This window comes from Anguilla anguilla, chromosome 5 (genome assembly GCF_013347855.1).
Source record: "Anguilla anguilla isolate fAngAng1 chromosome 5, fAngAng1.pri, whole genome shotgun sequence".
Taxonomy (NCBI): domain Eukaryota; kingdom Metazoa; phylum Chordata; class Actinopteri; order Anguilliformes; family Anguillidae; genus Anguilla; species Anguilla anguilla.
In genome coordinates this window covers 14,108,068-14,131,296 of record NC_049205.1, presented here as the reverse complement: position 1 = coordinate 14,131,296, position 23,229 = coordinate 14,108,068, and the positions used below count along the sequence as shown (strand labels likewise).

General features: G+C 46.4%; 1 protein-coding gene and 1 long non-coding RNA gene across 4 annotated transcripts; one reads left to right on the top strand and one right to left on the bottom strand.

The window, feature by feature from the left end:
• Positions 1-431: 431 nt before the first annotated feature.
• alms1 (ALMS1 centrosome and basal body associated protein) lies at positions 432-22,017 on the bottom strand. Of its 3 annotated transcripts, none has more exons than XM_035418759.1 (20): positions 21,909-22,017; positions 20,990-21,136; positions 19,703-19,904; positions 19,332-19,452; positions 16,837-19,057; positions 16,404-16,563; positions 15,027-16,172; positions 14,402-14,523; positions 10,280-11,597; positions 10,040-10,147; positions 9,464-9,610; positions 7,765-8,759; positions 6,781-6,889; positions 5,554-5,760; positions 4,727-4,989; positions 4,038-4,203; positions 3,595-3,655; positions 3,042-3,107; positions 2,351-2,450; positions 432-733 (listed from the first exon to the last, which is right to left on the bottom strand). In XM_035418759.1, the coding sequence occupies exons 1-20, from the start codon at positions 21,948-21,950 to the stop codon at positions 689-691; spliced, it is 7,746 nt and encodes a 2,581-aa protein (XP_035274650.1). In that variant the 5' UTR covers positions 21,951-22,017; the 3' UTR covers positions 432-688. The 3 variants fall into 3 exon arrangements, with proteins under 3 accessions (XP_035274650.1, XP_035274651.1, XP_035274652.1); XM_035418760.1 differs by having other exon boundaries at positions 15,027-16,169; XM_035418761.1 differs by lacking the exon at positions 3,042-3,107.
• On the top strand, positions 5,806-7,155 carry LOC118227821. The gene is made up of 2 exons (XR_004765353.1): positions 5,806-5,929; positions 6,769-7,155. It is a non-coding gene; the product is annotated as an uncharacterized LOC118227821 (long non-coding RNA).
• Positions 22,018-23,229: the final 1,212 nt, after the last annotated feature.

Genomic DNA, 23,229 nt, shown 5'->3' with positions numbered 1-23,229 from the left:
AAATACCATGTGAAAGATGATGAAGTCAAAGGTACTATTCATTACTTAACTAAAACACCAGCCATGCCCATTGAAATGGTCAGCATTTTGCCAGGTTTCAATTCCAGGGGTACAAGCCATGAACCGCTCAACTAGAGGCCATAATTAAGCACTGAGAACTTAATTGAGACCAGGGCTGCCCAACCTTGTACCTGGGGATCTACTGTCCTGTAAGTTTTCATTTCAACCCAAATATGGCACACCTGATTCTACTAAATAGCAGCTCAATGCGATCTCTAGCCGTTGAATGAGGTGTGCTTTGGTAGGGTTGGAATGAAAACGTACAGGATGGTACATCTCCAGGAAAAAGGTTGGCCAGCCTTGATTAAGACCCTACTGCACATGATGTGTTCATGGTTCAGGTTTCAACAGAACGAAGGTGTAAGCTCTTAAACCTTTGTCACTCAGTCAATTTATTAAATCATTATTACAACATCATTTATAAACATCATTAAAACATAATATAAAACTTTTTTTTATTAAAAAGCCACATCATTTCAGTAAAAACACACAACATTCAGTACAAAACATGGGTACATTAAGAGTAGGAATGCAACACACAAAAGAAAGAAAGAAAAAAGGAATAAAAAACTTTTCCCCTCCGCTGCACAGAAATTGCTTGACCTGTTGTGCAGCCTCATCCTCCTGCTCACTGCCATGGTGTCTTTCTCCCCAAGATGCGGTTGGTGATTTTCTGCGAGAAAGGGCGATTTTTTCCATTAGCTGTGCCCTTCTAACTTTCAGACCGTGGATGCGGCAACCCCTCCTGCAGGAGAGGAACGCTGGCCGGTGGACCGCGGCTCAGCGAATGGGCATTACTCTGAAAAGACCAATTCTTAAAAACCTGACCCTGTCGCACGGGGCAGGTATGGGGTCACAAGTGCACTGAGTAATACTCCTGAGATAGACTAGAGCTTCCTGCTCAAGAAGAGCTGACATTACATTCGATTGTGATGATGCTGCCAGTGCTACGTGTGCTCTAGAGTGACTACTGACCATTCCATAGGATGTGCAGAGGCAATGTTTGCATGAAGTACAGCCCTGCCTGATGCACAACACTACAACCGCTTATTAATGCGGTTTTGGTATCGTGCTGATGTTTTCACAATGTAACCGTTATGTTAGTGGGAATGGAGGCAGGTGAAGCTCACTTCCTTTTTTCTTTTTGATCAGCTGGTAATAAACCAATTACATCTTTGTGACCACTGTATTAAAATAGTAGCAGCTTTTTCATACCGTAAGTAGTGGCTTTTAGTTGACAATACCACTCATATTTTTTGTACCAAATACCCACACATGCACATACTAATTCACATATGTCAGTTTTTTAAAACTCTACACAATCAATTTTTTAGGTTTAAAGTGTCAATGAAACCAGAAGATAAATATTTTTTCTCATTTCTTGCAAAAGTATATCCAGGAAATTTTAAAGTATCATATTTCTAAAAACAAGACTGCAGGTCGGAAATGGTCTATCTCAGGGATCTCAAACTCAAATCCTGGAGGGCCGCTGTGTCTGCTGGTTTTTGATGTGTTCCTGCACCTAAGTGCTTAGTTTAAGTCATTGGTTGGCTAAAGAGTCTGCACACCTTGTTCCCAAGGCCATGATTGACTGCTGATTGAAAGGAAATCACGAAAACCAGAGACTGCGGCTCGCTGGGACTGGAGTTTGAGACCCCTGGCCTATCTAGTCACACAGTTGATTGGTTCAATGGTATATTGCTATGCTTCTTATACAAGAAACATATTTCCCCAGTTGACCAACACAAAATCCTCCAGTATAAGAATTGTGTTGCTTTCTAAATAAAAAAAATCCTCATCTGAATAAAAAAATACGCTCAATAATTCTGCAGTACAACATATATTACCTCACACCCCTGGGGAATTAGTGGTGCTGGAAAGTAGAACATTCTGGATTGAAGAACATGCCCCAAAGATAACATAGGAGCCGTATTAGTATAGCATTTCTGTAGTTTAAACTAATAAAATGTATTATTGTATTGCTCTAGGGCCCCACCTACTGGCTCTGGGACTTTACAGCACCTGCTACTTTCAATAATAATAATAATAATAATAATAATAATAATAATAATAATAATTAAAAATAGACATTTCATGTCTTCACAAATCTACAAGAAAAGAAAGGTACGACACCCTGCATTCAGTGTTAAGCTTGTGGCGTATTTGTTATTTGTTTAATGAGTTCCCAAAAAAAAAACAGCATTAGTAGCCATTCCAAGTGGCAGTGTTACATTGTAGTATTTGCTTTCTATGGTATAGTGTAACTTTTGGTTGGTGTCTCCAAGCTCACCTTCTTGTAGAGCTGGGCGTTAAGCCTGTAGGAGCGATACTCGGCCTTCCTCTTCTCCTCCTCTATCCTCTGCTGTACTTCGGGCAGCTGGGAGTATATCCTGCCATTGAGAGGAGGGGTGAACTCAGAGAAAAGGCCTGCGCAGCCAGGGCCTTTAATACCTGATCTCCGTGCCAGCACTGCTCTTTAGCAACACCGTCGTTACTAGGATACAACTCTGCCACTTCATGCTGATAATGCACACCCCACACACTGGCGAATGATGAAATTGTAGGCTATTTTGGTCAACAGTAAGCAATGACGGTGTGGTTTCAATGCCTTATCTCACTTTTACCCAAATTCATTCTCAGTGCTGATGTACAAACACAATACGTGAACGCTACATGCTAGCTGCCAACAGCTCTTATCTTTCACATTTCAAGGTCTCATTGGATAGACCTTTACCCACAAATTGCTGATCACAAACCTGATACTGTGACCGGACAAAAGCTACAAGCTATTCCAATTTTGGGTTCTTTTAAAATATACTGTTTTTATGGTAGATTAATCTCTCAGTATCGTATGTACTTGCGGACTTTGTATTTATGTCATGGATATAGTACACTTCCTTACATATAGAGGAAAATTAGGCTCATCTGGCTTGCAAGAGCTACTACCTACAGTGCACTACTGTGTCTCTTCTGAAACCCACCTCATAGCCTTCCTCTGACTGGCTACCTTGTCAGATCTTAACTCCTTTTTCTCATGATTAGACAGTCTGACAGATGGCATGCAAGGATGGAGGGAAAGATTGGAAAATGGGAGAAGAAAACATTCTGGTCATTGGTACCCTTAGGATCTGTGATATTCTGCTCATACACCAAGCTTTCCAAAGCTCAAAGCTGCAGCTTATCCAAAGAGCCTGCTTCGCACAGAAATCTCAACAGACTGCGTTTGAAAGCTTTTTCTGTCCAAGGACAAGGTTTAGCTACAGTTTGTAGTGGGGGTTCATAGATCACCAACAGGCAGGTAAGTACTGACTTTGGGCAATCCTAGTTCTCTTTAAATCAATAATTAAATTACAAATGTTCATCATTTCTGCCAGTCACTTATCCGTGTACTCTATCAAAACCGTTCATAAAGGATGCACAGAATCCAATGGCAGGAAAACATTACTTAACTGAAACCCATAAAGAAAACTGAAACAACAGAGTAACAGCTGAAAGGATGAGGCTCACTCAAGAGGCAGAGATTATGAGACTTACTGCTTGGATCTCTTGAACATCTCTTTCCTGGGAACGACTCTCTTCCTGTGAGCTGAAAAATCTGAGGGAGACAAAAAAAAAGGGGAGAATCATTCCACACAAACAGAAACTTACAGTCAGGTTACTTTAATAACTGTAACTCATTTTTCTTACTATTCCTACAGGATTACATGGGTAAGGAACTGGACCTGTAACCTAAAGGTTACACACACAGGTTCGATTCCCCGGTTGGACACTGTCGTTGTACCCTTGAGCAAGGTACTTAACCTGCATTGCTTCAGTATATACCCAGCTGTATAAATGGATGCAGTGTAAATGCTATGTAAAAAGTTGTGTAAGTCGCGCTGGATAACAGCATCTGCTAAACTGCTATGAAACCAGCGCAGACTGCAGTGCTCCAGCCAGTTTCCGTGTCGGTGAATGGGGACAGAGACGGCGGGTACCTGCGGGCTGGCTGAGCTGCCCTCGGCCCCCGGGCCGGTTGAAGAGCTGCTCCCTCTCCTGCTGGAAGACGGCCTGCAGCCTGCGCTCCTCCACCTGCAGCTCCAGCCTCTTCACCCGCTCCCGCGAGCGCGACAGGAAGTCCGGCCGCCGCATCTCCAGGGCCTCCTGGGAGCCAGAGGCAGGGCCGTCACGCTAACCCGCCCACACGCTACCATCCCGGGGAGCGCAACAGACGCGTATACGCAAGCGCAATAATTGGTACTTTACATGATTTGGGGGGGGAACTAGTTAGTTAAAAGATTTTTGTTAGTTAAAAATAGTTCAGAAAAACTGGAAAAAAATAGATAATTCGGAAATTAAGTTTGATGACTTTTTTTTGTGTGCATACCTTTTTGAGATGTATAAAAATGATACACATTTCAGTCATAAGTGCAAGCAGCTCTGGTTGATTTCCTCCTTTCTCCTCTTAGCACAGCTCAGAAATGTTCAGCTACTGTACATTTTTGCCAGGATAAGCTTCCCGAATGGCATTCATTAGAAAGTGCAGGAGAGTGTAAACATAGAGGTTGTGCAGTGGCTCCCGCTAAGTCTAGATAAGTTGTGTAGTAAAATATTTACGAGTTGTTTTCAGAGCCTCTGTGCAGTCCAACGCTCACAGATAACAGCGTAATGACCCAGAGAAACGAACCTGAAGTGTAACGCGAGCCAGGGCGGGAGGGGCTTTGCTGTCTGTGTCCGTTTCGGCGCTGCCGATTGGCTGACCCGGGCTCCTCCTCTTGATGCTCACTGGCTCCTCCTGTATCTGCCTCTCTCTCAGGGGCTCCCTCCAGGGCTTGGTTTTGGTGTAGGGCTCGAACCACACCTGGCCCCGCCCAGGCAATGCCCCGGGCCCCGGCTGGTTCTCCTTGGCATTGCCTTTCAGGCTGTCCGCAGGGACGAACCAAGACACACCTGGCAGGTGGGAGAGATCACAGCAAAACCTGGCAGATAAGAAGCAGGTTTCACATGGCCTAAAATGTTCACTTATTGCTGCAAATGTAATTTCTTTTCTAATCTGTTTTGTAGCTTGAACTCTTCTCTTATTGATATGTAATATAACTAGCTTGCAAGCTAATGCTACAGGTTTACATGTTCAGAACCCATTGTAAAAAATCTATTTCTTAATTACACATTGGTGCAGTCAAAACAAAACTGGAGTAGTGTGGAGAGAAGAGTAAATAGCTAAGCTAAGCTCACTAGTGAAAAAGCAAGCATAGTGGTATGACTGAGTACGCAAGGCTTTGTGCATCCTACTGTTAGCCTGAAGAAACTGTACTGGCTCTTTGCAAAGGCACTATGACCTGGATTCAGGTAATGCTAATCTTAACTTTAATTGGCAAATAACCACTATTTGTGAAGAAAACAACTAACACAGAAATGTATTCAACACTTGCGTTTAACTGAGTTAATGTTGATTGAATCCAGGTCTTTATCTACCTACAACCGTTCAGTGCCTCAAACTCCCACGTCACACACCTTGAGGGTAGCGCTCTATTTGGGCCTTCCTGCTCCTCTTCTCGTTCATGAAGCTCTGCGTTTTAGGGGGGCTCCTCTCTTCACCCTGGCCTCCCCTGCTGCCGTTCGCCGAGCGCCCCGCCTCCCTGGCAGGGATGGGCGAGGGGAAGACGGTGCCCACGTCTCGCGTGTGCTTCCTGGTCCCGTTCACCACAATCTCCACATCACCTACGGATGGGGCAGAGGACGGTTACCGCACAATCCACCATATTTATTTTCCCACTTTATTCAGACTGAGGGAAAGCATACAGGGTTACAAACTGAGATTGGCCCACAGTACAGGAAGTGCCACAGCAGGGAGACAAACTCTCGCCCATATATGGGCATTCATATACAGGTTGAGTGCGCTATGCCTTACAAACTGCGCCACACGGACTCTCCTGATATCTCAAATTTATAATAATCTCAGAGTTCATATCTTCGAATGTAATTTAATTTACAGTCTAACTAGTGCTGTATAGTTATTTATCAAATGTGGGAAAAATGTTAAGACCAATACTATGCCACGATGGTGTTGAATGTATTGAATGTGTTTTGTGTTGAAAGTTCAAGCGCTTATTTTGGACTGTATTCCGATCTCATAAAAAGGTTCTGTCTAAGCATTTGTGTAACACACTGGCTGGACAATTTTCCTTTCACCTAAAAAAAAAAAATCAAATTTAAGTACTTGAATTAAGCACATTCTACAAAAGCAGATGATTAATACATCCGGGTATTGTGAAACAGGAGAGTCTGACAGCTACATAAATAATGAATGGAGAGTCAGAGGTAGCCTTTGTTGAAGGTAAGCTGATATAGAGCCAAAGATGACAATGCGCAAAGTGATATCGCACAATGCACTAGCACATTTTTACAGAGTCTACTCGTTAAGTGTGGCAGAATAATGCATCTTACTTCTCCTCAAGGTTGTGTTGACCCATCTACAGCTCATGAATTCTGATTGTACACTTTTGTGGGTACTTAAAAAATGAGTGCAATGAAAGCCATAGCATTCATTCATCAAATAATGAAGAAAAAAAAACCTACTCTATCTATCAGTGAAAGTTAATTCTTTATATTTAACTGTACTTGCGATTCAAGGACAGTGCTCACAGAGAAAAGCAATTTACAGTCGCAAACTATTTTTTAGTGTCGTCTACTACAGTGATGGGGTCATTTCCTGTCTCCTCTAAGCAGGGTTTCACTAACCTGCCTGGACTCCTTTGTTGACCAGCTTGACCGCCTTCTTCGCCACGAGGACATCCGGCGGGGCCCGGGGCAGGTCGCCGTCCGACGACACAGACTCGCCCGGGGCCACCTGAGGGGAACGAGACAAAGCCGCGAGGTTCAACCGGGCCCGACGGCATCGAGAGCGCAGAGAGTGTTTAAGGGGAACAAAAAAAGCACAGCTATCCTCCCTTTCCTGATGAAGGTGTTCAGTTTAGTTTCTTTTTACCTCATGTGCTTGCTATTTGGGGGCTTCAGTCCTGGTTCTTGCTCTATTTTCTGACGCTGTAAAGTGTCTTTGTGACAGTTTCACGTAAAAAGTGCTACACAAACAAAACTGATTTGATTCGAAAAACCTGATTTGACGTTTACGGGGCCGTTCGGGTGAGAAATGAACCAGCTGGCGCGTCCGCCAGGAAGAGGCGTGTTTCATTTCTAAACATCGCGGAGTTCTGGGTCGCTCAGGAAGAGCCCCCGCTTCTCCTGCCTTAACGACGTCAAAAGGACGATATTAACTCGCCGACGTTTATCTCAGTCAGCTGGAGGCGCTCTGCAGAACAACGTCTCAGGGCCACTTCAATCATGACTCATCATCCGATTCGCCACTTCCGACTTTCTAAAACCAAAGAGAGCATCCCAGTTAAGCGGCCTCTGTTCTTTCAGATAAAGCCGGTGGGCGAACAGAGGGGGAAAAGAGGACCGGCACAAATTTAATTTGACCGACTGCTAACTTCCTGTTTTTCAGAGGCGGGGGGAAACACAGCCGGTAGAACCTAGCCCTCCGCTTCTTACATTTCAGCCGAAGATTAGGTCTGAGCCTTCGGCTGTGAACTCTACACATAACATCTGATGCGTTCAGCAGCGCAACGGTGCTTTCTGCTTCGTCCCTAACACAATCACTTTCTGTGCAACAGGAAGTGTCCTCGGGGGCTAAGAGGGGTTTAATGGCGGAAGCCGCGCTCTTACGGTGCTGAGGGTGGAGCTGTCCGTGCTGTTGGTCTCGGAGGGGGCTGGGGGCGGGGCCGGGGGTTTGGGCCCGCCTCTCTTCCTCCCTCTCCTCTGCTCCGTGCCCTCCCTCTGCCTGCCGATGGCGCTGTAGAGCCTGTTGAGGCCGGGGTTGGCCTGGACCCGGCCGCGGCCGAAGGCGCGGATGAGGCGGGCGGTGTCGATGGTGGACGCGGTGCTGGCCGAGTCGCTGGCGTCCGTATCGCCGGACCGGCTCGCCGACCCGTCCTTCTCCGCCGGGCAGCGGTGCCGGCCGAACGAGCCCTCGGTGAGGGTGGAGCTGCTCAGAGACTCCTCCTCCTGCTCCGCCCCTGGCTCCGCCCAGGCCTCCCGGACCGAGCGCTGCTCTCCGTTCCCCCTCCTCCGGTCCGCCTCTCTCTGCTCCTCCTCCTCTCTCCTCTTCTCCTCCTTCTCCCCCTGCTTCCTCCTCCTCTCCTCCCGTCTCTTGCCGGGGGCGCTCGCTTCCCTCCCCCCCAGGGGCGTGGCGTTGCGGCTGCTGTGGATCAGCCGAGACAGACGCTCCAGCCTGTCCAGTAAAGGCGTTTCCCCCTCCCCGGGGGGGCCGGACTCCCTCTGGCTCCGCCTCTCGTTGAACCTCTGCCACAGCTCGTTCAGGTTGCCGCCGCTGCTCTGAGAGGACACGCCCCTGGTGGCGAAGTCCCGCCAATTGTGGGCGGGCCCCTCCCTGTCTGACCCTCCCAGAGGGCGGGGCTCTCGGACAGAGCGACTGTAAGAACGGAGGTCCTCCGTGCTGTAGGTCTCCTCCCCCTGTAGGGGTACAAACTCCACCTCCTCTTGGCCTCTGCTGGGGGGGTCCACGCCCCTGACATTCGGCCATGCCTCAGAACTCCTGGGTGGGTCACCAGAGTCACCTGTCCTGACAGAGAGGGGGTACGGCCTGCCACTCTGCCGGACTTCATTAGTCTGAAGACCGCCAACCGTGTCCATTCTGAGACCTAGCAAAGGGAGGAAATAACACACGTTTTACATTCAGCTAGGAGGAAAGATATATTACAGCAGGGCTGCCCACCCCCGCTCCTGGAGATCGAATCTCCTGTAGGCTTTCACTGCAATCCTAATAAAGCACACCCCGTTCAACAGCTAGAGATCGCATTGTGCTGCTATGTAGTAGAATCAGATGTGCCAAACTAGAGCAGAAATGAGAACCTCAATTGGTAGATCTCCAGGGACAAGAACAGGCAGTCCTGTTTTAAGGTTTTACAATGCTCTCTTCACAACCAAATGGCACAACCATCAGAAAACTGGGACCCTTTTCAACTACCATCAACCCACTACCCACCATTGCAAGGATCACTAATGATAAATGAGCAAGCAAACCATTTCTTTTCCCATATCCTATCCCCTTGCATTTAACGTACTGCAATACAACTGACATTTTGTAATTGTATGCCAACATGCATTTGTATTTTTTTTCTCAATTACAAATAATTTTACAATGTAAAATCTACAATAAGGTTTCTGAACCGTGCTATTTTTAAGGTTAAAACAGGAAAAGCACTCCCTGTATCACCCTCAGCTGAATTCCTAGTTTAAATAAGCTAGCTGGACTTTGAGCGTAGGGTAACTAAATGGGCTTGTGATCTGAAAGCAGCCCTGAAGCCTAAAGCCTCTGTAGGCCCGGCCCTGCAGGCCGCCTCACCTCCGTGTCCTGGGCGCGCTCTGTAAGCCGCGGGCCTCTTGCTGTAGATCCCTTCGGCGTGTCTGCCGCTGACCGCCGCCCCTGCCTCCCGGTCTCTGGAGCCCAGCACCTCGGAGCTGAACCGCGGCGGAACGGCGTCGTCAGAGCCTGCGGGGGGGGGGGGGGGGGGGGGAGCGGAGCGTCAGGACCAGCGCTGCTCTCAGGAGAGCTCCCCACGGCTCTGTCTCGCTTCCTGACTGCAGCGTGCGTGAATTATTCAGGGCGTTCAGCGAGGTGTACGTTTCACTGGAACACGACCAGTGCGTGGGTGTCTGAGCATGCGTGTGTGTGTGTGTGTGTGTGTGTGAGCGTGTGTATGTGTGAGCACATATGTGCATTTATGTGTGTGTGCACGTGTGTGTGTCTGTGCATGTGTCTGTGCCTATCTGTGTGTGGATGCATGTGTGTGTGTGCAAATGCGTGTGTGTATATGTGTGCGTTCACGTGCGTGCGTGAGCCTGTACGTGTGATGCCATATGGTGGGCCTGGGTGCCTTCATGCTTGTAATGTAATGTGATGTGGGTGCAGCAGTAAGACCTGGATGGGAGCTCTCTACGGTGGTGTCGGAGAGTGGTGCCTCGCTCTTGGGGATGTAGAACAGCTCTGGGCTCCCATGCGGTTTGTACGGAAGCAAAACAGGCACAGCTGCAAGGGAGGGACAAGACTGCATCACTGGCATACTGAACACCATGGGCAAATACAGGCATTAGGATAAAACATATACAGCAAACCGTCAGTGTACAAACACAAATGAAACAGACTAACCAACGCTCTTACCTGGTGTGTGAATAGCTAAGGGCTCAGACAGACCCGGCACTCTTGGCTGAGCAGTGAAGGATTGTGGGAAGCTTGTGACAGGCTCTGCCCTCCACGGTACCTCCTGGGTGGTGATCTGGACGGACGCGTCAGCGGTCTCACGATTCTCCCTTCCGATTGGCCGAATAGGGACCCCCTGTGAACTCGCCCCATCCAATAACAAAGGTGTAGACCTCGGTTCCTGGCGCGCATCGGTCCAGCCGGTTACCCTGGGAGCAGGGAAATACGAACTCCGGTCCACCGGAGGACGACCGTCAGGGAACAGCTGCTCGCGAGCCGAAAATTCCGGAAGATTCCGTGAGGTCAGCCTGGTGGAAAAGTCAGGAGGTAGGCCAGCTGTGCTCTCCGTACCTCCAGCTCTCCTCTCCGAAACCCAGTCCTGCCGAACAGGTGGCTCCACGGCGGACTCCTCAGACTTTCCTTTGGGCAATTTCGGGGACAGGGTGAGGTGGACGTGGGAGAGAACCTTCTTGGTTGGGGAGAGAATGGCGCAGGAGCCGGACGCGAACGTGGAGTTGTGCAAAGGGGCTGCCGCGGGCTCCAGGCTGGAGGTGGAGCTCATGTTGGGGTCCGACCTCGACACCTGCCGGTACGAGGTGGGGTTCAGGTGGAAGGGAGACCTGGACCTCCCGCCGCCCGTCCGGCTCCCCTCTCCAGCCGTGGAGCTGGTGTCGAGCCCGTATGACGTAGAGTACCGTGTCCCGAGGGTTTCCGTTTTTGACTGGGTTACCGCTTCTAAAGGAGAAGGAGACTCGGAGTGGTCAGGTCCCGGTCCCGACGCAGGAACGAGATCAGTGGGAGAACCGCGAACGTGAGCGACGCTCATCGTTCCACCAGCCGACTCTGCTTCCGGAGAAATCCGAACCGCTGTATCCTCCTTGGTCTGAAAAGCAGGTTCCCGGCTCTCCGAGGTGCGCACCCCGGTGGCCGGCATGGGAACACCATCTGTGGCGAGGTGAGCCAGACTGAGGGGCGTGGGCGTGGGGCTGCGTGGAGGGGCGGGGGACGGGGTGCAGCGGCAGGAGGCGATGGTGATGGACGTGATTGGCGGGGGGCTGGTCCTCTGGGCCACGTCTCGGACCCGTGCCTCCGGGTCCTGGCGCACGGGAGGGTGCAGCTGCACGCTGGAGTCGAAGGCGTAGTGGTTGAGCCGCTGCAGCTGGTGGGACAGCTGGTGCTCTGCTGACTTCAGGGCGTCGAACTGGCCCGCGTGGGAAGGGGGCTGCCCCCAGGGGGCGCCAGAGTGCGTGCTGGAATCGGTGTCGGTGCTCAGCTGGCTCTGATGGCAGAGAAAACAGACATATATAAAAAGCTGGCTACGTCTGTGTCCAGTGTAAACTTTCCATTGGAATAAATTGCTTCTCACTAGGGTAAATAGCAGACTGACTGTTCCAGACAGTTCCCTTCCATTTTGGTTCAACAGGTATTGCTAGACTGTGCAATCCAATAAAACAACTGATCAAACACAAACGTTTTGTACACCAAAAAGTGTCGATCCTGCTAACTTGTTCCAATTGAGTTTGTTATTTGAATTCAGACATAGTCATTTAAATTTCATTCTTGTAAAATCCTTGCCTCCCTTCAACTTCCTTGAGGGGATATCACAACGAAGTGTGACATCCCCATTAATTCCATTATTTTCACCTGCACCACCAATCCAATCTGGAAGCATCCAATCTGTAAAACATCCAATAACAACTTAAGGAATTTCAGTGTGCATTATCCACCAACATTCCAGAAATTGTTTTGATTTAGAGGTGATAGCACTGCAGCTACAAAACAACATGAAAGATGGCAACAGTTTAATCCAAAGTTTTACAACATTCAAAATTGCAGCAGTATGGTTCCACGCTAGGGATGCAATTGCATTTCGGAATACGCTGATACTCGTATATCAGAAGAATATACAAGTTTTATCTTTAAAATTCTTATTCCAGTGGAAGTTTAATGTTCTGTCATTTCTGCTTGGTAAATATAGAGCACTCCAAAGAAATCCAAACCCACACCGTTTCCATCTGAAAGGTTAAGTTTTTATCCGTTTTATTATTAGATTTCATTTTAAAGGTCATAAATGATGATGTATTCTGACCCATTGAACATTGCTTGTTATCTTCTGTCCGATAAGGCCCGTCTGCTTACGCATGTGAATCAGACACCGATATATCACAGGCCAGAATCATCCACTCCCACAGACCTTGAACAACCAGCCAAAAGGGAGTATCTGCAGCTGTGCAGTGGGGAACCGAGCTTTACTTTTATACCTAATGAGGTGGTTGTCCTTGGTACTGGCACGCACACAGTTGCAGTCTCTCTTTGAGGGTCACAAAGGATCGCTGCAAAAAAACGCTTTTTTTAAGTACGGCGTTTACTCTGTCAGCAGACGTGCGCTTTCTTCAGAAATAAAGACCCTTATAAATGAATCAAGTGTGAAGTGTTTTTCTGACTGCCTCTCTATTAGGCTACAAGAAAAGGGTGGACTTTTCCTTCTTAAACCAATACTTCCCTGAATTATCTTATGAATGACTATGAACACTTCACCCAATTACAGGTTGTTCTACTAATTACTTCCATAATATTATTAGGCCAGAGATGACTAAAATGTTACAATAAGATGCTGCTTCCACTGGTAAGACTGCATGCGTCATGCGTCTTAAGTGGTAGCCTAATCGTACCGAGAAAGTCTCTACACACGAGTCACCACATTACAGTTTCAGGGAAGGAGCAGAAATGAAGTGCATTTCAATATGAGGCACCATCAGAGGTTTGAAAGCACACAAAGTCAAGGAATCCACTGCACACCCATGCTTTCATTAACAAAAAAGATAAAACAGTGACTAGTCAGCAGGGTAGCACCACTGCACTCACAACACACCATGCTGATTTAAATGTTCCATCTTCATCATTACCTTCAGCAGACAACTAACCCAGTCCAGAAAGCGTTGACTTTCTACATCAAAAATGTCAGATTGTTGTTATGTTTATGATCTTATAATACCTCATGGACAGCAATAAATACCTTTTAACTGTGAACATTAGGACAGTTTGGACATTGGAGATTTAAAAAAATGAATAACATAATTTCAAAACTTGACAAAAATGCAATGATCCTAGATTGACTGCTTTTAAAACTTCAAATATTTCAATATGAAGCAAATTTTGTTCAGAGTAAACATTTGACAACAGAATAAAACATTTTTGCCAAATAACTAAGGCATGAGAACATGGCATGATTCCCATGGGCTGTTATTTCATTGATAAGCCTGTATTGTTAAAATTTTAAATGGTTCATTAAGAAGATTGATCTAATTTATCACACATCAGGGATGAATTTGCCACAAACAAATGTTACTTATGCTGTTACTATAGTGACCACCAGAGTAACAAAACACTTTAGTTGTGGATTCACAACCACCTGCTGTAAATCAGAACTACCAGTATGTTTCAGGTGACATGGCAAGCTTTGAGATGACAGTTGGTCTGTTTCTTGGGAAAGAAGCATACAGGCATGCCGAGACATATCTCTTTGTCCACACTGCCAATCAGCCTGGGGGTGCCAGGCAAACACAGCCGGTACGTTATGACTCACTGAAAAGGCTGTAAAGGATGTAAACTAGGACAGTGGTAACTTGGCTTCAATAAGAGCATCACACGTGGAGCTGGCTGCTTCAGCTCTGCGAGTTGTGGAAAGTTGTGCTTTCCCAATTCGGTACTTAGACTGAGCGAATTTGAGCGGTGTGAGGCTTTCCACCTTGGTTAAGTGGTACGTGGTTACTGAACTTGTGAGAAGTGAAGATTTTTTTTAACCATGATTAAATGTTTGATATTCAGCTTGGATTTATAAAAAAAAAAAAAAAATTCTATAGTGGTGTTTGTTTTTGAGATTGTGTGAATTCGGGAGAAAGAGGGTCTTATAATTTGCTTACGCATTTGGAATAGTATGTTTGGGGAAAATTAGGGTTTTCTGCCTTGGCTAAGTGTTCAATACCGAGCTTGTATGACTTTAGGAGAAGTGAAGGTTTTATGCCGTGAGTAAGTGTTTGGTATTGAGCTTCCACGAGTTTGTGAGAAGTAAGGGTTCTATACCTTTGTCATGCGTTTGGTGTTATGAAGGAGATCTCTCTTGATCTCTTCAATGCGCTGCCTGTCCTCCACATTCAGCTGCAGCTTTTCACACTGCTGCCCAGTGACCTTCAACTTGATCCACTCTGGGAATGAAAACAAGAAAAAACTGTGTTAATGAACCAGTCTTTTTAAAGCCATGCAGCCACCGTGCTAATTAACAACGTTACCTAACATTAGTCTAACAATTGCACTACTTGTTGCTGTTTTTGTTTCTAATATCAAGTTGTCTAGCATCCCAGCAAATAACAACAATAAGAATTATAGTATGTAGTAATACATTTTGTGATATTCAACCCAGTGAACATAGCATTTTAAAACTATTTTTCTAAAGTAATACACTACTTGACAACTACAACAGTTCGAAAACTAAACACATTTAACAGTTTTACACTGTTTTTACAGTTTTATAAGAACAGATCATATTCTACTTGCTCTTTAATGCTATAAATATCGTCACGATATTACAACTTCACAACAGCATTTTAGGATACTGTGAGATAGCTTAAGTACTTTTTATCATTAAATAGCTCTAGAATTAGTAAAAAACTTCAAGTCCTATGGTGCCTCTGTCACAGCTGAGAATTACCCCGTGCTTTGCGTTCCTCCTCATCTGCAGTGCTGCAGCTACTTGATGCCATGGTTGCTGGTGACTCATTCCTTAGCAGGGCGGCCACTCTTGTTGTCAGTGTGTCCGCACTGCTGCTGTCACTCTCCACTGCTCTCTCAGCCTCCCTAAGGCTGGGGGCCTGCATATTCTCTGCTGGGCCGCTCACCGAGCTCTCTGTTGGTGACATCACTTCCTGTGCCGGACCCTGCTGCACAACTCCACTGGGAGTCGGTGGGTTTACCTGCATTATTGAAACAAACACTGGAGCAGCTCGGTCAGGAGCGGTCGCACTGCACCCTTCAGGCTCGGATCGCCTCACTGACTTAGTTGGGAAAGACTCAGCCGCCTGGTTCGAAATGCTGTCCAAGGACCTCAGAAGCACACCTTTGCCTTGCGCAAAGTTGTGACCGGACGCTCGAGGAGACCTGCCGAGCTCGCCAGAGGCGCGTTCTTTCATCCCGTCTGAAGTCAGTGCAGACTCTGAGGAGGACCTGCCCCACAGGAGGGAGGAGGGCATCTCCTGGTTTCCCGTAGAGGAGGCGAAAGAGTCCTGGAAGCCCTCCAGCTTCCTTTTTAGACAGAGAAGGGAATCATCGGAGTCCTGCAGCGAAGGAGGAGAGGATGAGACGGAGGACTTCCCTGACACGATGCTTTCTGCCCTGCCCAGGAGTTTCCGTATCTCCTGCAGGGTTTTTGACCCCACGAAGGAGTCGGCACCAGGATCCATGCTGCTGTCCGAAGTCTCACTGGGTTTGGCCTCCAGAGGGGAGTCCCTGGCTTGCTGCTGTCTGGCTTCTGTTGAAGGCAGGCTGTCAGGCGTAACAAACACTTTCCCGGACTGGAACTTCTCGATTAGCTCCCGTACTCGCACAGCGGTCGGGTCGTCAGCGCTGTCGCTCAGGTTGTGGCCAGTATCCGGGCCAGGGGGCTGTGGCGAGCCCTGTGGGAGGGGGCCCAGAGGGTGGAAGGCGGTCTGCAGGCAGCGCTCATTTAGAGGTCTGTCTTTGGCGTGTTGGGAGAGGGGCATTTTGGGCTGGAGGCTGTCTACACTCAGCGAGATAGACACACTCGAGCCAACAGACAGGAGGCTGCATCTCGAGAACTCTCCTTTGGCAGGACTGCCTGCTAATGAAAACACAGAAAGAAAACACCCAGTCGTGTGCCACATAAGTCAGGTTTCATCAAAAAAAAAACTACCATGTACACTCTGACAATACCTTGCATTCCCTTACTTTTTCTTGGTCAGTATGTTTTTTTTTATCTCCAAGAGCAAAATCACCATTAAAACACTACAAACTTTTCATATGCATTACATCAGGCTATTCACCTGAAGAAAGAATATTTTAGAATGCTTACCCTCAGATGGCTGTGTGCTTTTTGTTGGTGTCCCTGTGGAACCTTTCAATGTGCAAAGATCAGTTGGGGAGAATTCCGGTTCTCTGATGGGTCCTCTTGGTACAAAAGGAGTAAGGATAGCTGATGGGGACTGGTCAATGCCAAGGTTATGGAGGTACATCTGCAAAATAAATATTCAATACATGTAACATATACGTATGCTTATACTTATACACTTAACACATATACCTATTTCCAAGGGCAACCCGGTGAGTCTGATAAACAACAACCTAAAAAAATGTCTGCAGCACATTAAGAGACTGCATTTATGTGATGATAACCTTCATCCAAGCACTTTCCCCTTTTTCACTTCATGTTTTCACCATACTCAAAAAGACCATTTAGACATGCTACTGTAAACTAAATTATTATTAATTATGACAATTATCCTTACCGGAATTCTTGCCTCAATATTTAGCTCTGCATCCTTTGCAGGTGATGGAGGACTGGGAGTCCAGTAGGGGACGTAGTTGTCCACTTCTAGACTGCCCACAGAGGACACTGCCCCGATGGAGGCTGCCAGCCTTCGTTCAACATGGTAGCTATCCTGAGAACAGGTCAGAGTGTTGCTGAGGTCTCTATTTGAGGAGACGTCGCTGAATCGGTCCAAGCCAAGGCGAGTTGTTAGTTGAGCTGTACTTTGCAGCTCCTCGGCACTTCCTCTCCCAGCACCGCTCTGATCTTTGTCAGTCACTACCCCCTGTTGACCGGCTGGCTCTGTGCGATCTAACTGTTGGCCAGTGTCTTGCTCATTCTGTCCAGGCTCCCTTTGTGGAGGGTCCATCTTGGGCATTCCTGAGAGGCACAAGGATTCAGGGCTTGCCAGGTCATTGCCTGGTTTCTCCCTCGGTTGAATTTCCCCAGTATCCGCACAAAGGGTTGGCTGGTTCCCAGGCCTGTCCAGAGGGGATGCTACAAAGCTCCCACCTCTAGAATCTGATCCAAATGCCGTTGTTCCAGAGAAGGAGGCAGCCAGGTTCCTCCTTGGACTGTGGATGCTGGGGCCCGGTGCAGATGCTGCCACAAACTGTTTGCTGCCCCCCTCCTGGGACAGCATGCGGTTAAGTGAGTCGGAGATGGCATCAAAGGCCTTCTTCTTAGGCGAGACTCCAGTGAAACCGCGAAGAGCTAAGTTGTCAAAATATGTCGTCCCTGATGTCTGAGTCATATTCCAGGCCCCGACTTTCTCCATGAAGTTCAGACTTGGTAGGGATTGTATCTTTCCAGTGCTCCTGAGTGATGCATCCTGAAAAGTTCCCATCCCAGTATCAAGTCCACTTGGGTTTCTGACACTGATGTCAAACGTGGGAGCAAGAAACGGTTTTGAGGAGCTGCTTTGGACTGCCCTGGAGGAGGATGGCTGAGACACCTCGAGGTTGGACTCAATGGGAGACAGCTTGCCGATGGGTGGCTGCACACTGGCTCTGGGTGGCCCTGAGAACACACCTGGGGTGGACTGGGAAACGGGATGGGAGAAAGTCCCCAGGAAAGATCCATCCACGGCCATCTGATTCCCGGAGGATGAGAGCTCTCTCTCTGTATGCCCTCTTTCAAAGCTGAAACCTGGTGACAACCGTCCCTCGGTCTTGTCAAAGTCTGTGGGTACCTCTATGATGGTACTACCCCTTCCACTGTGTGTTCCTAAGGAACATGTGTTTGGGGTGGCTGACTGACTGCTCGGGGGCTTGGGCTGACCAGGTGCTTGGGGACTATCAGCCTCTTGGGCTTTGGGCCTAGACTCAGACTGACGAGCCCTCTCAATTTCAGCACAAAGCTGCTCACGGAGTGCATCAGAATCATCATCTTGCTGGGTGCGGGAAGCCCGAGTGGTGATGTTGGATACCTCGGACCTCCCAGACGTGTCTAAAGCTGCTGTACCTCTGGATGTTTTCACCTGTGTCGGAGATGAGCAAGAGGCTACCCCCAGTGGTCCTTCTCTTTGCTCAGCTGAGGGTTCCCATTCTAAAGAGCTTCTGGAGTGATCCACTTTTAGTCCAACCACTTCCTTCAGCACTGATGTTTTCTGTTCAGTCACTTCTTTCAATCTGGGAGATGGAGCTGCTTCTGGCTTGACTGCTTTATAACCAGTGGAACCTCTTGAGGAAGACCCCTTGTTCATGGAGGTCGCAGAGGCAGAGGACACTACACTGCTGCTGCTCGACAAGTTAGCGTTCCTCTGGGGGAGCTCACGTAATAGAGGCACAGTGATGTCTCCACTTCGAAAGGAGCTGCTGACTTGGGACATTTTCTTCATGGGTTTCTCTTGGGGCCTAGTGTCGAGAGAGCTTTGATCCTTCCCATCAGAATTATCGGTGGGTTGGTCTGACACTCCATAGCATGGTTCCCTTTCCACCTGCATTTCCTCCAGGATCCCATGAATGTGCTCCACATCCTGTTCCCCATCTTCAGAGAAAGGGGACAGAGTGTGCTGAGAGAGGGAGCAGCAGCTGACCTCTTCCACTGAAGCCACTGTAAGACCCAAATGTTCCTGAAGGAGCACAGACTGGTCAGCAGGCAGGTCTTTGGACACCTTGGAGGAGCAAATTTGAGAGGCATCGCTGACCTGGTGTGGCATGGGAAACCTTTCTGACGCAACAGAAATATCTGGAGATCCCCTAAAGAAACAGCAAGACAAATAAAGCGCTAGCATCACATCAAGGTCAAATATTTATATCCTGTTCATGCATGAAATTGAATGAACAGGATACTAAATTTTGTGTTACTGTTTAAATATTCAAATGGGAAGCAATTTACATAAATATGTTGTACAGTCCGTTTTTTATGACTAAAAGCCATCATTTTTCACTGGTAGACCTGTGTAATTGTCTAAGAATTAAATCACATATATGGATTTTTATCAAATCAAAAAAAAAAAAAAAAGCAACCTACCTGAGAGCGACAAACTCTAAATCAGTCTGATGAAAAAGGGTGTCTTCTGCAAGGCTGTGCAGTTTTCCAGATTTGTCAGGCAATAAAGGCAGAGCGGGCGAAAGACGGCTATCCTGAAATTCTGGAACCAAATGGCAGACTTCAGTCTCTCAGACGCCATTCAATTCAGATGTCCTCACTTTTATTTCAAACAAATATTAATTTAATTAATTCATTCATGTGACAGTTGTTTGTGAAATGTGCTATGAAAATACATTTTGATTTGATCTGTAAACTGGGTAAAATTATTTTCCAACACCCTTTAAATAACTGACTGTTCTGAAATTTTCCTAAACTAAACAGAAAATATGTGGTTAGTTTAGAATCAGTACCAAGCGTGAAAGAGCAGGTTCTTCCTTCATGTCGTTGTACTGTGGCGTCTTCAGCAACAGTGACCAGCCTCTCTTGGATTGGGTCATGGTGGATGTGGACCTCTTCTGGCCAGGATGATGTCTGGCCCAATCTGCTCACTGAAGCCATGGTCAGCTGACTCGCATCCTCTTCCATAGGCAGCTGCCCCCATGACTCCACCCCCTGCCACAACATGAACAGACATTTGAGGGCCTAATATTCCTCTAAACCTCAATTCATATTTTATTCTACAGCTTCGGGGCATCATGGACACATGCATACATGACCAGGCAATATATGACATATATGAGGTGCATATATGACCAGGCAAGGTGGTAGGACTAGATTTGGATGCAGTACAATAGCTTCTCACAGCCGGGTGTGCTGGACTGGTGTCACTTTGCCTTAATCATGCTTGCAACCACACCATCATCATACACATCCGAAAGGTGCCTATGTCCGCATTGGACTATATGTCAGTGCTGTCAACTTTGTCTTTGATTCACTGCTTCCAAATTTGACTGAATTATCCCTGATAATTCCATTTTCTACCAAAGATTTTGGAAGTTTAAAGCCATCAGGCATTTTGCTCAAAATCCCAAAATGCAAGCTAACAAAACAAACCAAGTTAAAACAGCAAGATGGCCTCATCCCTGAGTAGAAATACAAAGACAATATGTGGTCAGAATAGAATAGAGTGGCATTTATTGTCCACTTCTGTGAAAATTATTTGTTGGCCACACCAGAAGAACATACGCTACTTCAAAAATTAGAAATAACAATACACAATTCAGGATCATACATCTGCAAAGTACTTAACAATGTATGTGTAAAACAATCTACACCTTTTCTTTGTCAAAAGTTTTTTTAAAAGGCCCGGTAGAGGTTTGGTAAATCAATATTAACAGGGCACTGCACAGTGTGCATATGCTGAAAATCTGGTGGAGCCTTTTTTGTGTACAAGCGGTGGGGGAGTTGGAGTGTGATCACAAAAGAAAAAACATTGCTGCAGCCTAAAGGGCACTTTTACTGTCTCAGGGCAGTGGGTATATCTTTGCACATACCAGAATGTTTAGGATATTGGTTTTTATACTGTTTAGTAGTGTTGGTGGTGTGCATAAATTACACAGAGGGCCATCTCACTTGGAGAAAAGTTGCTTAGCGTGACATGAAACCTTCAAGATGAATAAAAAAACAATTAAAATTTGTGAATAAAAAATACAAAATCATATGACAGAGAGGAGCATGCTTGTGTGACACACACGTACCTGTTTGGCCCGGTGCGCGATTGCCTCCCCCAGAGAAACGGCGCTGGTGCTGGAGGAGATGTGAGTTCCGCTCCCAGGGCTACTGCTCACGCTCCGTAGCTCGTCTGCTCTGCTCTGTCGGGAGATGGGTGGTGTTGTGACGATTGGCTGTGGATGCACAAGAGACAAGATAGCAGGCTCATAGTCGTGACACGTAACGTCTCGTGCAATGCCATTCAGCTGGCTTACTGACGTTACACCATGTTATCAATAGCTAAAGTCATACTGAATTAACGCAATTCAGCTGTAGTCTTCTACAGTTATCTAGTAAATTAGCTATCATAATGGAGTAACTTAGCGGAACGCTAGCTATATAATGAACAATTGTGTGCAGTATGTATTGCTTTAGTCGCAATTACATAACGTTAACACCAACAGCCACAGACATGCAGGCGTTTAAAACGGACTGCTGTGTTTTAACATTCGGTTATACTTTTTTCTTCCCCCAAGTGAATGTCACCTGAAAATTTAGCTATCCTAGTTTACTAGCCAAATATCTATGACGATTTAAGCCGTGTTTTGACAGCAGCCACTTGACATCTGGCAAGTCAATTTGAATGCATGTTGCATTATTAGCTATGCTTTTATAACGTTAACTTTAGGTGTATTGACGGCATGTAAGCTCACTCAAATACCCACATGTAATTAACCAGGTAGTCTAACTTATTGTTGTAGCCAAGCTAACGTTGGCTAGCTAACTCGACATCTACAGTATGCGGACAATGTATAGCTATTATAGCAGCATTAGCTAGCAGGAAGCTGTCTATCTGGCCCACGTTAATTGCCAAATAGACCGACAGACTGATTGCACTATACAAGTTTAAAGCTTCTGTTCTTCTTTAAATGCTAACTGATATATTGCATCGTTATTTAAACTTACTCTAATGACAGCCTCCTCATCTTGTACTTCAACAGTCTCCATGTTGTGGCTCTGTAAAAACAAGCGCCTGCGCTTTCGACTCGCAGTTCGTATCTAGGCAAGGTTGCTAAGGATGCCAGTAAAAGCCCGGAAACTAGCGCGGGAGATTCAAAAATACAACGGGACATTGAATATTACAACGGGACATAACAATATTTGTGACATCTGCTGGTTTGGAGTAGCCACAGCTTTCAGAAGGAATCAACACAATGGGCCTCATTCACGAAACATGTGTACATCACGTTTGATCGTAAACTGCGTGTAATAACGTTGCCAAGAACAGCGTTGGAATATGCACAAAAACAAAGGTCTGCACATGTGTCATGAATCTCATATTGTTTTAAAGAACAAAATTAAGAATAATTTTTAAAAAAGTTTTGTGAATGAGGCTCAGTGTCTGTACCTTGGTCTGTACACATTTATAGAGCCTAACTGAAAGGTGTTTGGATGCTCAAAATTTTTATTTCTTTGGCTTTTTATTTTTCCCTTTCTTTTTTTCCTTCATAAAATCATGTTTTACAGATTTGTTTGGAAGGATGAACCACACATCAACATTACTTGTTTTCACAATTTCCCTTAAATGTAAAAAAAAAAAAACAAGTTTTGCTATCTGGGATAACTGATCAATGGTATCTGTTTTGTTTTGTTTTTTTTTTTGTTAAGATTATCTTGAAATGATGGATTTATTGCACAACAGAGAACCATGGAAGAACAGAGAAAGAAGTGAAGGAACAGGGGATACTAGCTAGCTATAGTATCAACCTTTCCATTAGCTGACATCCTTCAACCACACCATCATTCACCTCTAACCTACGCATCTGTTGATAGTAGTCCTCACCCCCATTTATTTTACTTTGTGTTTAGTTTTTGGCTGGACTGCAACAGCGAGGCCAGCCCTATAAACGCGAATGTCTGTGACTGAGTGATGAAGTCACACCATTGGTCGGCCGAGTTATGAAGTTACACCATTGGTCGGCCGGTCCAGCCATATACTAGGTTTTTGACCAGGTCTTGTTTGTGCAGTTTCTAAAGCTGATAGTTTCACAGTCAACCTTCTGTTGCCGTTCCAGATGCTGTGTTCCGAGTCTAGATTCTGTTGCAAGGCCCCCTGTCTCAGTCTGCTTTTGAAGGCTATTTTTCTTTGGTTCTTTCTTGTCATTTCTGACAATGTAATCTTTCTAAACTAAATCTTCTGCTTCATATTCTGTCTTTAACAATTTATGCAAACAGTCCCTCGGTCCGATCACCATACAAACCCATAAAAACCTGATTCTGTCTGCTT

What these genes read in the sequence shown, in the direction of transcription:
- alms1 (XM_035418759.1), bottom strand. Translation starts at nt 21,950, where the DNA reads ATGGAGACTGTTGAAGTACAAGATGAGGAGGCTGTCATTAGA. An exon ending in TCGCGCACCGGGCCAAACAG is followed by an intron (nt 19,905 to 20,989) that starts GTACGTGTGTGT and finishes ATGTTGTGGCAG; the next exon opens with GGGGTGGAGTCATGGGGGCA. An exon ending in AACCTGCTCTTTCACGCTTG is followed by an intron (nt 19,453 to 19,702) that starts GTACTGATTCTA and finishes ATTTGGTTCCAG; the next exon opens with AATTTCAGGATAGCCGTCTT.